The sequence below is a fragment of the Panthera uncia genome, chromosome D4 (genome assembly GCF_023721935.1).
Source record: "Panthera uncia isolate 11264 chromosome D4, Puncia_PCG_1.0, whole genome shotgun sequence".
NCBI classification, from domain to species: Eukaryota; Metazoa; Chordata; class Mammalia; order Carnivora; family Felidae; genus Panthera; species Panthera uncia.
The window spans coordinates 29,138,831-29,152,927 of NC_064807.1; the positions used below are offsets into that span (position 1 = coordinate 29,138,831).

Below are 14,097 nucleotides of genomic sequence, written 5' to 3' on the forward strand. Positions count from 1 at the left end.
CCCATTTGCACTTGCTCGCTCTCTCAAAATAAATAAGTAAAAACTTAAAAAAAAAAAAAAAAGGGAACAAACCCATCATACTGCAGGAAGATAGGAAAGGTCACTACTAGTAGATCAGAAGTTTGGAGAAACTCTCAGAAGGTAGAAGGCAGAATCTGTCTTACAACAGCATCTGTGTAATCAAGAAACCAGCAGAGAAAAGCCACAATCCAAAGTCAGCAGGAGAGCACAGAGAAATTGCAAGCTTGGAGTCAGTAACTATAGGATGTAGAAACAGACCAGAGTGAATTCTTGTTAGAAATTAATTAATGTGCTAACTCTAAAACAATTTCCTCTCCCATACCCAATATAAAGAGAGGTTGGCCTACAACAGATGCCCCTTGATCAAAACTGAAAGAATTGTTTCATAAATTTTTTAAATAAGTGGGGAATCCGACTGACAAAAGGTTTTTACAGTGGGCATTAGGATCAGATCATAACGCAGAACTGAACCTGAAGGATTGCTTCCCAGGTCTCTGTGGAACACAAAACGGGGAAATGATTAAATAGACTTATGTACCTTCATGGAAATCCAGACTAGCTTTCCTGTGCAGTCCACCCAGTTCTTCATTTGTAATTATGAATGAAAAACTAAGAGTTATGAGACCTTTTATGGAGCGCCTAGGTGGCTCAGTCAGTTAAGCTTCCAACTTTGGCTCATGGTTCATGAGTTCAAACCCTGAGCTGGGTTCTGTGCTGATGGCTTGGAGCCTGGAGCCTGCTTCAGATTCTGTGTCATCCTCTCTCTCTGCCCCTACCCCACTCACACTCTTCTCTCTCTCTCTCTCAAATAAGCATTAAAAAAATTAAAAAAAAAATAATTGTGAGACAGTTTAATAAAACCAGCAGTATGAAAGAAAAGGGCCAAGATGAAAAACTGACCCTGAAGGAAATAAAATAAGAATAGGGCACCCTGAAAAAAAGTGCATGGAAAAGAAAACTAGAAATGCTTAGAATTTAAAAGTGTTACCAAATAACTCATTACAAAGTCTGAGTAATAAAATGAAGAAGACTGAAAGTGAAAATTGATATGGAAAATAAAAGGAATGAATATTTGAAAACACAGTGACAGAGCAGGAGAAAAAACAGAAACACATCTTGCTGATATTTCTACGTTCCAAAGATAAGGGGACTAAACAATGCCTGATTGAGAAAGGAGGAGAGGAAATTATTTATAAAAAAAAAAAAAGAACAAAACAGATTACCAACAGATGAGAATCCCACTCATTTCTGCAAATCCCACTGTTCCTGCAAAATAGACTTTGAAGAACTGACTTTTCATCTGCATTATAGAATTCTAGAAGACAACAGAAGTTGTCAAAGTGACAAAATTCATATGATGTATCTGCAAGAAAATAATTTTGACTTATAGTTGTAATCAATGACTAAAATATCAATATGTGAGGGGAAATAAATCATCTGTTGACATCTAGGAACTGAAAAATTTATATTTAAGTCTAAATAATTATTGATGGTTTAGTTGAGAGACTTAATGCAGTTATAAAGAAAGGATTTTGAGAAATATAAAGGGATGGTATAAGAAAATTAATAAGAATCAAACACTAAAATTTCATATAATTTCAATAAAACATTGAGAGGGTGGGGGTAATTGTGTTAGAAGTTATATTTCATCAAAAAAGAATTTGGATATCCTGGTCAGATTTCAAATTTATGCCAAAAAAATGTGTTCTTAAAATTTTAGCCAAAAATTTAAGGACAACAACTAAAAGAAATTTTTAAAAAAATCACTGAGAAAATGTGATTATTTCAGTAAAATGATTGGAAATATGAGTGTATAGCAAGAGGTAAAAGAAACTAAGCATGGCAAATATAAAACCTAATGTAAACTGTGAGAAATAAAGCCAAACGTAAAACTTCCTTTTAAACAAAAAAAGAAGGTAAAAATGAAATGTTAGATTCAGATTTATGCTTATTGCTATAGATATAATTTTATATATTTATAAAATTCAAAAATACATAGAAGGTTAAAAATAAAATATATTTAAAATCTCATCAGGGAGATAACAAAAAGTAAGAACGGCAAAATATTAATAGACTTCAAGGCAAAATGCATTGAGGAAAACAAAATGGAACAATCGATGAGGTAAGTATAATAGTCACTACATAACAAAGACAAAACTCTTTTATGATGAGAAATGGGCAAATCTACAATCATGATGGGAAACTTAATATCCTTCTCTCAAAGATTAATAGATCAACTAGGCAAAAAAAGGAAGTATGTAAATTATTTGATTAACAGTTATTTAGCCTTTAACTTAATAAATGTATTTAACCATATAATAACTGAAAATACCCACTCCTTCAAAAAACGTTTTAGAGCATACTTTTAAATAACTATATATTTTAATAGAAACCACAAGGACTAGATTACATGCCTCTAATTAATACAAAAGACAAGACCCTAGAAAGTAACAATGAGCTTGTAGCTAATAAAAATCTCTCCATATGGACATTTTAAAATATAAAATATATTTTTAAATAACTCTTGTATTAAAGAGGAAATCAAAGAGTGATGCCAGCAAGATGGCAGACTGGAAGCTCTAGGTATATGTTTCCCCATGGGTGGATTTAAAAAACTAGACAGATTAAAATAACTTTATGGAAGCTATTTAAATCAAAGATCTACAGTTATCAAGCAAACTCCCAATCAAGAAGAAGCTATATTCAAAACTGTAGGAAATTTCATGGCATTTTTACCCATTCTTGCCTCACCCCATTTCCTGGCACAGCACAGCCAGGAAGAGGAAGTAACAGTTAGTTCCCTGTTCCCCCCCTCTCAGGTTGGAAAGAGCAGTGTGGAACTCCTTTGCAACTTTCTAACCTATCTGTGAGCTGCCAGAGGGAATGGTTTCTTTTTCACCTGACAGTGCTTAGGTAAGAAACGGTGGCATAGCTTGGATCTCAGACTGGCAGAAGCTGTTGAAGACAGTTATAGGCCATTCATTGTGCATGAAAGCAGTAGTGGGACTGTATATTACAGTAGAGGGATACAGTAGAATATATCTAAAGCCCTGAGAAGAGGCTGAGATGAGACTTTTTGAGAAAGTAAGACATTTAAAAGCAGTTGTGTATACAGGAGATACCGGAAAACATACACACACAAACACACAGGCCCTGGTCACACATAACCAAAAATGACCAAAGACTTTTTTTTTTTTTAATTTTTTTTTTTTAACGTTTATTTATTTTTGAGACAGAGAGAGACAGAGCACGAATGGGGGAGGGTCAGAGAGAGGGAGACACAGAATCTGAAACAGGCTCCAGGCTCTGAGCTGTCAGCACAGAGCCCGACGCGGGGCTCAAACTCGCAGACCACGAAATCATGACCCGAGCCAAAGTCGGCCGCTTAACCGACTGAGCCACCCAGGCGCCCCCCAAAGACAATTTTTTAATCCTTACCCTGAGCTGCTCCTAAGACTCAAGACACAGCCTGCTAATTAATGAATGTTTTCAATAATAGTTTGCAAAGACTAGAAGTGGCTGTTTTATCAATGGCCAATTTTTAACGAAAAAGTACAAGGCATTTATAAAGAAAGAGGAAAACTAGCTCATTCAGAGGAACAAATTAAATCTTCTAAAGAAACACAGGCATAGGACTTACTAGACAAAGAGTTTAAAACAACTATCTTAAAGAGCTAAATGGAAACATGGACAAAGATCTAAAGGAAATCAGGAAAACAACATATAAACAAAATTAAAATATTAGCAAAGAGATTGAAATTATGTATATATAAAAAGAACAAAGTAGAAACTCTGAACCTGAAAAATATAATAACTGAAATGAAAAAAAAAGTCACTAGAAAGAGTCATCATATTTGGGCAGTAAACTTGAAGACAGATCTGAGGAGCAACAAACCAAAAGACTGAAACAAAGGAAAATGAACATAGCTTAAGGAACTCATGGAACATATTAAATAGACCAATATACACATTGTAGGAATACAAAAGAAGAGAGAGAAAAGGACAAAGCTATTTGAAGAAATAATGACTGAAATAATAACGTCCCAAATTCAAAGGAAAGACATTAATATGCAAATACAGGAAGCTTAACAAACACCAGGTAGGGTAAACCCAAAGAGACTCACACTGAGACAGGTTATCAAACTGGAGAAAGTCTAAGACAGATCTTGAAAGCAGCAAGAGAAAAATGACCTGTAGTGTACAAGAGATTCCCCAGTAAGATTATTAGCAGATTCTCAACAGAAACCTTACAAGCCAGGAGGCAGTAGAATGATATGTTTAAAGTGCCAAAAGAAAAGAACATCAACAAAGAATTCTATATCAGCCAAAACTGTCCTTCAAAACTGAGGGAGAAACTAAAGCATTCCCAAACAGAAGCTGAGTTTATTACCACTCGACCTTCCCTAAAAGAAATGCTGAGAGACTTTCAAGTTCAAATTAAAGGACTCTAACAGTGACTCAAAACCATATAAAAATATAAAATTCTCCAGTGCTAGTAAGTACAGGGACAAATATAAAACACCAGTCTTACTATAATTTTGGTTTATAAATCTACTTTTTATTTTTTATTTAATGAAACTTTCACAGTTTGTTTTTAAGTTTCTTTATTTATTTGAGAGGTGAGTAGGGGCAGAGAGAGTCCCAAGCAGGCTCCACACTGTCAGCACAGAGCCCAACATAGCACTCAAACTCATGAACCATGAGATTATGACCTGAGCCAAAATCAAGAGTTGGACACTTAACTGCCTGAGAGCCACCAAGGCACCCCTATTTTTTTTTTTTTAATTTAAAAGACAAATGCAGGGGCATCTGGCTGGCTTAGTTGGTAGAGCATGCAATCTTGATATTGAGGTTGTGGGTTCAAGCCCCACGCTGGGTGTTGAGATGACCTAAAAATAAAATCTTTTAAAAACATAAAATACAAATGCATGAAAATAAATATAAATCTGTGTTAATGAATAATGAATATAAAGATTTAATTTTTGATATCAAGCACAAAAGTGGGGACAAAGCTGCAAAGGAGAGTTTTTTAATGCAATTGAAGTTAAGTTGGTATCAGTTTAAGGTAGATTGTTATAACTTTTGGATGTTATATGTAATCTTCATAAAGAAAATATCTATAAAATATACACAAACAGAAATGAGAAAGGAATCAAAATGTGTCACTAAAAAATCACATAACACAAAGGAAGGCAGTAATGGAGGAAATGAGGGACAAAATAGCCATGAGACATACAGAAAACAAAATAGCAAAAGTAAATCCTTCCCTGTCATTAATACATTTAAATGTAAATGGATTAAACTTTCCAATCAAAAGATACAGATTGGCAGGATAAATTAAAAGCAACAACACACGGCATGCCAACTTACGCTGTCTATAAGACATTCACTTTAGGTTTAAGGACATGAATGAGTTAAAAGTGAAAGGATGAAAAAAGATATTTCATCCAAATAGTAACCAAAAGACAGGAGGGGTAGTTATTCTAATATCAGACAAAATAAACTTTAAATTGAAAACTGTTATAAGAGACAAAGGATGGCATACAATGATAATTCTTGATTTAATTCACCCAGAAGCTATGACAAATAGAAACATAAATATACCAAATAAACAAGCTGTAAAATATATAAAGCAAACATTGACAGAATTGAAAGGAGCAGTACACAACTCTACAATAGTAGTAGGAGACTTCAGTACTCCACTTTCAATAATGGATAGAACATCTGGTCAGAAGATCAATAAGGGAAGAAAGACTCGAATGACATTATAGACAAGTTGGACCTAACAGACATATACAGAATTCTCCTTCCAACAATTTTAGATTGTTGAAATTACACATTTTTCTCAAGTGCACAGGAAACATTCTTCATGATAGGGCATATGTTAGGTTACAAAACATGTTAATAAATTTTAAAAGATTGAAATTTTATAGTTTCATTTCCAAACACAATAGAATGAAATTAGAAATCAACAGCAGAAGAAACACTGGAAAATCCACAGATATGTTGAAATTAAACAACATGCTCTTAAGCATCCACTGGTTTTAAAAAGAAATCACAAAAGAAATTAGAAAATTGAGAAAAAGGAAAAGGAAAACACAACATATTCAAACTTATTCAATGCAGTGAAAGCAGTGCTAATTTTATAGCTGTAAACACATTAAAAAAGAAGAAAGGTCTGAAATCAACTCTCCAACCTTATACCTTAAGGAGCTAGAAAAAGAACAAATTAAACGTAAGGCTAGCAAAAAGAAGTAATAAAGGTGAAAACAGATGAATGAATGAATGAATGAATGAATGAATAAAACAGAGATAAATGAAATAGACTAAAAACAATAGAAAACAACAAAACCATGAGCTCTTTTTCAAAATGATCAACAGACTTGACAAACCTTTAGCTAGATTGACTAAGAGAAGACTGAAATAACTGAAATCAGAAGTGGAAAAGGAGATGTTACTATTGATGTAATAGAAAGGATATAAGTACTATAAATGGTTGTACATCAGCAAATTAGATGATCCAGATGAAATGAACAAATTTGAAGAATCATATAACTTACCAAGACTGAAACATGAAGAAATAGAAAATATGAATAGACCAACAACTAGAAGATTGAGTCAGTAATTAAAAATGCCAACAAACAGAAACCCATGACCAGATGGCTTCACTGATGAATGCTACCAAGCATTTAAACAAGAATTAATACCATTCTTCCCCAGGCTCTTACAAAAACTTGAACACTTCCTAATTCATTCTGTGAGGCCAGCATTACCCTGATATCAAAGCTTTTATGGGATAGGCAGTGTTATCCTACCCATTTTACATGTGAGGAAGCTGAGGCACAACAAACTGAAGTAACTTGCTGAAGTTCACAGCCAATGATTTCAGGATCTGAATTCATGCGCTCTTACAGAGCCCACACTTTTAACCAGCTTCACACCACTGACAGCTATCAAGGAAAATAATCACATGAAAGCCACAGAAAAATTTTCACTTTTTTTTTTCTTTTGTCTTAACAACATATCAAGACCTAATATCTTATTTATCCTAGGGTACTGTGTTTTGGTATTCAGTTTAAATTAGTTGACAATAAAACTAAATGAACAACATTTCTCTTTTCCTCCCTGCCCTTCAATTAACTCTGGCAGGAGGAACCAAGAAGAGAAAGGAAGATTTTGACCTCCATACTGTATAACAGTTCCTCAGTACTTATTTTCATGGTAAAAAGACCATCACTTAACATATCCCTATTTAATGGACCCAGAAATTGATGAAGCATAGGTCTAAAGTAACATGTTGTAAGGTTTTTGTCTGTAAAGAATATGTATTCTAAAGAATCTATCCTATTTACGAAACAATTGAGCACACACCCAAAAGACATTTCCTTAGATCCATTTAAAAAAAATTTTAAGACTCAAATCCACTGTGAGAAAGAAAGGGATTATGAGCCCCTCTATATCTAGCCTGCAGGATGAAAGTGAGAATGCAGTAATTTACCCTGGCTGTGCTGTGCCACAAGAGGCCCCATCCCCCTTTTCGGGTACAAGATGTGCAGGGCCCCAAGACACCCTCTAGTAGTAAAGTCCTTTTCTATTAGGAGTACGGTACTGGGTGAAGGAGGCAGAGAGAGCATCAGATACAACAACATAGAGTGACCTTATAAGGTCAAAAATTTTCACCAAATTTTAAGTTTCAAACATCAGTACCCCCACTCCCCAAATTGTGACTGTAACAGGTATTTAGAAACAGGTGACCTCATTCAGAGCATCCAGTAAAGCCTTCACCTGAGAGAAGCTGCCAGGACTAGATCTGTGGTTCACCAGTGGGGTGAATCAGTGCTAATTATTGTCTTAATTAGCACTATAGTCCCTGTCAAAATACCTGGGCTGCTGGTAGTCAACTGAGTGAATTCAGACAGAAATCTCTGTGAAATGAGGGCTGCAAATCTGCACTTCTGTAGGCTTGCCAGTTGATTAACTGTTCCCCTCCCCCATTTTAAACAGTGTCATTGAGGTATAATTAACATAGAATAAACTGCACATATGTTTCTTTTTAAGTTAAAATTTTAGTAATGTTCCATTTTTTTTTTTTTTTTTTTGTCCTAAAGCTACCTCCTGAACCTTGCTTCACTTGTTTTTTGTTGGTTTTTTTAAAAATCTTTTTACAGAGCATATAGGATTGGGCAATGCAGGGATGTGAAAGTGTTTAGGCTGATATCTTTGGGAACTGTGGAGGAGATCATGTACTTACGACAGGTATACAAGCAGGTAAATATATTTCCCTTTTCCAGATTAAGAAGTAAACGTTTGTCTATATCAAAACTTCCAGAAATTTGTGTAAAAATGTTTTTAATTTCGTTTTAACTGTAATATGGAATTTAATAAGATTATGAAATATACTGTAGAATAAATCCTGTAAAACAGATTCTTACTTTCATTGAATTTTAGAGCTGAAATTTTCTTTGAGTAGTGCTTCTTGAGCTTTAATGTGTACATGAATTACTTAGGGATGTTCAAACTACAGATTCTAATTTAGTAGCTCTGGGTGGAGCCCAAGATTCAAATTTTTAACAAGCTCCCAGGAGTGCCAACACTACTGCAGACTATAATTTGAGTAGCAAGGTCACAGCTTCCCAGCCTGTGGGCCAAGACATAATGATATGCTACAGGCGGGACACAGGTGCACCGACACAATGATCACACAGCTCTCTGGGCAGCAAGATTACCTAAACCGACTTCCAACCTTAAGAAACCTTTCCAGGTAGGTGTTCATATGTTACCCTTTTCCGTGTGTACCATGACATGAAGAAAACTGGGGGAAAATGCCTTAAAGATATCTAATGCAATCATCTCATGTTGTACATAATGAAACTGGGACCCGGGGATACCCCAGTAAATGGAAATATAGGAATACAACGCAAGTGTATTAACTACTGTGCTGGTGCTTTTAGTGTTCATCTGAAATTGCATTAACTCTTTAATATCCTTACAGTATTAATTACTTCACCATTTATATCTCTAAATAAAATTTATTTAGTTTATAATTGCTCACTTGAGAAGATCTGGAATGAGGCTCAAGTTTAATTATAAATGTTAAATTTGAATTACTCCCTATATATTCTGTTGGCATCTATTTAAGAGCAAACATCTGCCACATGTGGTTGTAGTTAACCTAAAAATGATCCAATCTTAAATTTATGCTATTTTCTTAATTCTAAAAATAGAATCGTACACAGCAGTTTTTGTTTTTTTCTTAAAGCACTTAGCTCTATAAGAAACCTGTCATCTTTTTGTTCTTGGGTATAGCACAACTACTTGAACATTATTTTGTTCAGGTATATTTAACCAATCTTGGGAAAAAGTAGGACATTATTCTTTTCATCTTAGGAGTAGTTCTTTAGAATAAATTTCTGTTGTTTTAAGCCACCCAGTTTGTGACATTTTGTTAAAGCAGTCTTAGGAAACCAATACAGTCTTAAAGGCAGATATTGTAAATTTAACTACATTTTTAATGTGAAACTTATGTATGACAGAGGAACAACAAGCCAAATTTAAAAAGTGTCTAGGAAGAAAATTTCCACATATGATAAACAAAGGATTGGCATCTATAATACATAAAGAACTTCCACAAATCAATAAAAAGACTATAATTTTGCATTTTATTGAAGAAAAAACACAAATGGTTAACCCATATATGAAAAGATGCTTAACCACAGTTGTAATTTAGAAATATAAAATAATAATGTGTTACACATATTCTGCAAAGACTTAGTGAGGTTGTGTGTGTGTGTGTATGTGTTTAGGGAGGCAGGGAGATTGGTGATATTCATTATTGTTGAGGGTATTTGTACAGAGATACTCATATACTATTTTTGAGAATATAACTTGGTACACTGATTTTACAGGCTAATATCACAACATATTAAAACACATAGTATGTTCTCCCTATCTACCTTACAGAAATATTCTCACATATGCACAGTGAAAGATGACAAGGATTTATATTTGGTATTGTTAGTATTTGTTTAAAAAATGAAAAAAGAAACAGCCTTAATGTCCAATAATAACAATGGTAACATAAATTCTGATACACCCAATAGCAGAAAAAAAAACTATAGAGCAGACATACTGATCTGGCAAGATCTCCAAGACATTTCTAAGTGAGATTAAAACAAAACAAAACAAAACAAAACAACACAACTTGCAGAACAAGTATATCAGTTATGTTGATGCATAAAGTTATCTCTGTATATGTATATAAATAGCTCTAACTGCACTGAAAAAGATCTAGAAGGATATACCTAAATATTACAGTGTTGCTAAGACTGATAAAGGATGATCCGTATTATTCAAAGGGAAATTTCACTTTGATGTTTTTGTTCGTATTTGTTGTGATAATGCATTCAGACATTTTATACTTTTAAAAAATAAAAACATCACTTACATAGCAACTCTTCCTTCATGTTTGGAGCATAATCTAAAGTTTGGCGTTCAGAAATTCACCTTTCATTTTTACATGTGTACATGTATATATGTGTGTGTGTGTGTGTGTGTGTGTGTGTGTGTGTGTGTGTGTGTAATTTAGAAATATATTTGTATTGGCAGAAGAAGTCCGAGAATACCACAAAGAACACCCAATTAACTTCACCCAAATTTCCCAGTTAACATTTATCACGTTTGCTTTTCTCTTTCCCTCAGCCATGATCTTTATTTATTTTTCTGAACCATTTGAGAGGAAGTTGCAGATTTATCACCTCTAAGTTCTCTAGTGTGTATTCCCTCCAAAGGACACTCTCCTGTTTAGATGTACATATAAAAATAGTTTTATGCATTCTAACATTCAATTTTGTGTGTTGTTTTGCACTTGCTTTGTCCCCCTATTACCCTCTCCAGAATGCAGTTATCCAAATCAAGAAACTAACATTGATACAACATTACCTTGTAAACCACAAAACTCATTCAGATTTCACTAACTTTCCTGGCAATTTCTTGTCTCCTTTTTCCTTTCTGGTTCAGGATCCAATCCAGGATCATGGTTACCAACTTTTTCTTTTCATGTCTCTTTAGTTTTCTTCAACTGGAGTAGTTACCCAAACCCCCTTTGTCTTTCATGACCTTCACAGTGTTAAAGAGTAAGGCCTTTCCTTGTGTTAGCTCTCTTTTAAAATAGGTCCATTTGATGTTTCCTCATGTCCAGATTCAAGCCAGGAACCCCTGGCAAGAATAGTACAGAAATGACTCTATGTTCTTCTCATTGCGTTGGTCAGAAGGCACCTGGTGATGACCTGTCCCACCATTGGTGATGCTAACCTTGATCACCAGTTTTGTGCCTGCCAGCTTTCTTCACTGCAGAGTCACCATTTTTTCCCTTAGTAAGTATTTTATGGGGACATCCTCTGAGACTATGCCAATATCCTGTTCCTTGTCAAGCCCGTACCCGTCAGCCCTAGCATTCACTGATGAAACCCACCTGACTCAGCCACCACTGTGATGATTGTCAGATGGTGATTTTTTAATTTCCAGGATTCCTTCTTTATTTGTTGCTATTCTACCATTAAAAAGAGCTTGCCCTTCTTTTCTATTAATATATTTGGACTCAGGGGAAATTAGTAATATTACTCTATGTTAGTAATAGATTACATTACAACCTATTGAATATCACTGTGTATTTTGGTGTTCAAACTGTCTCAGTTTTGTCCAGTGAGAACCCCTTCAAGCTGGCTTCTGTGTCATTTGTCAAGCCTCCATCATTCCTTATGCATGTCCTTATGGTGGTAGGCTAATGTTCTCCCAAAGATATCTACATCAAATCCACCTGGATTCTCTGGGTGGGCCAATGTAATCACTAAAGGGAGTGGGAGTATGCAGGAGGATCAGAGAAAGGAGAGAAGGAGATGTGACAGCAGAAGCAAGGGGTCATATAGGATTATATGAAGATGCCATGCTACTGCCTTGAAGATGGAAGAAGGGGCCATGACTTTTTAACATGGTGAACACTTCTTTTCTTTCTACCTCTTGCGTATCCTGAATGTTGTTAGGAAGAAATCCAAACATTTTGTATCCTTGAATGGGTTTTTCTTAAGCCGGAAACTAAGCTACATTTTCCAATTACTGACTCTTTTCCCTTCCCCTCTTTAATTCCAACCCTATTTTTTATAGCAGCCTACAGATGGATGTATCTGACCTTCACTTTTAGGGGAGCCACTTTGAAAAACTTCTTTTAAGTATAAAACAATGTGCCTTTTATAAATTTTGCGATAAAGTAGGGAACTTCTAAAGATTCAGATTAACGCTTACAAGTTGGTGATTACATTAAGTAGTTGCAGTGTGACTATACAGTGTTTAAGAAAGAGTCAGGAGCAAAGAGTGAAATCATCTGGACTATCAGGTACATCAGTTGCTATTGTTGTGATTCCATATTTCCTGGACTATAGTCCATGTTTCTGGGGCATTGAAACCAACTGATCAACTTGGATGTTGATTCAAAGCTTCCTCAAACTAAGGTCCCAAGGATCTTGTTTTATTTTTATTATTTTTTAATGTTTATTTATTTTTGTGAGAGAGAGAGAACACATGTGTTCATGCATGTGAGCAGGGGAGGCACAGAGAGAGAGGACAGAGGATCCGAAGTGGGCTATGTGCTGACAGCAGAGAATCTGATGCGAGGCTTGAACCCATAAAACTGTGACATCATGGGGGCGCCTGGGTGGCTCAGTCGGTTAAGCGGTGGACTTCGGCTCAGGTCATGATCTCGTGGTCCGTGAGTTCGAGCCCCGCCTCGGGCTCTGTGCTGACAGCTCAGAGCCTGGAGCCTGTTTCAGATTCTGTATCTCCCTCTCTCTGACCCTCCCCCGTTCATGCTTTGTCTCTCTCTGTCTCAAAAATAAATAAACGTTTAAAAAAATTTTTTTTAAATAATAAAATTAAAAAAAAAAAACAAAAAAAAAAAAAAAAACCATGTGAGATCATGACTTGAGCCAAAGCCAGATACTCAACTGACTGAGCTACCCAGGTGCCCCTCAAGGGTCTTGTTTTAAAAAGGACATCTTGGAGGCACCTGGGTGGCTCAGTCGGTTGAACATCCGACTTTGGCTCAGATCATGATCTCATGGCTTGTGGGTTCAAGCCCCGCGTTGGGCTCTGTGCTGACAGCTCAGAGCCTGGAGCCTGCTTCAGATTCTGTGTCTCCCTCTCTCTCTGCCCCTCCCCCATTCACGTGCATGTGCTCTCTCTCTCTCTCTCTCTCAAAAATAAACGTTAAAAAATTTCTTTAGTAAAAAATAAATAAAAGGGAACTCCTGGAGATGAGAAATTGTTACAAGTATAAATTTTGAATTCAGCCAAATCCAGGTGTAAATTCTAGAAATAACACTTCTTGGCTAGACAGCTGTGAGAAGGCACTTAATTTCTCCAAATTTTAGTCTTTATTTCCAGAAAGAAAATAGCAATGTCTTATAGGGTTGTACGCATTAAATGAGAGAAGGTACAAATGCTACACAGGTAGTAAGTATTCAAAAAATAAATATTATTAATAAGAATTATTTCATGGACACCTCAGTGGGTTGAGCATCTGACTCTTGATTTTGGCTAGGGTCATAATACCAGGGTTGTGGGATTGAGCCCCATGTTGCATTGGGCTCCATGCTGAGTGTGGAGCTTGCTTGGGATTTTCTCTCCCTCAATCTCTCTCTCTCTCTTTCTCTCTCCCTCCTCCCTCCTTCCCTTCTTCCTTCCCTCTTTCCTTCACCCCCCTCCTTCCCTCTCCCTCTCCCTCTCCCCCCTTCCTGCTTCCTCTGCCCCTCTCCCCGACTCATACGTGCTTACACACACTCCCTCAAATTAAAAAAAGAATTATTTCAGTTGCCTATAGTAATTTAGTATAGTGCAAAGCAACTTCTTACTAATCCTTACGTTAACAACAGACTACGGTTATTTTCCACTCTGTGCATTCTTTGTTTCTTTCAAGAAATTTTAAAGTGTACATGGGGTTAATCAGATTATATTTATATTTAGCAAAATATCTAGCAAATAAAGAAATACACTAATGTTACTAAAGTGATAAATGTCCTTCAGGAT

General features: G+C 35.6%; 1 protein-coding gene across 3 annotated transcripts in view; it reads left to right on the forward strand.

Moving 5' to 3' along the window:
- Positions 1–14,097, forward strand: part of ERCC6L2 (ERCC excision repair 6 like 2) — a 131,602-nt gene that overhangs the window by 73,422 nt on the left and 44,083 nt on the right. For all 3 annotated transcript variants that reach the window (XM_049634184.1, XM_049634199.1, XM_049634191.1), the window contains exon 13: positions 8,190–8,289. In XM_049634184.1, the coding sequence (XP_049490141.1) occupies positions 8,190–8,289 (100 nt within the window). The remainder of the gene's footprint in view (positions 1–8,189; positions 8,290–14,097) is intronic.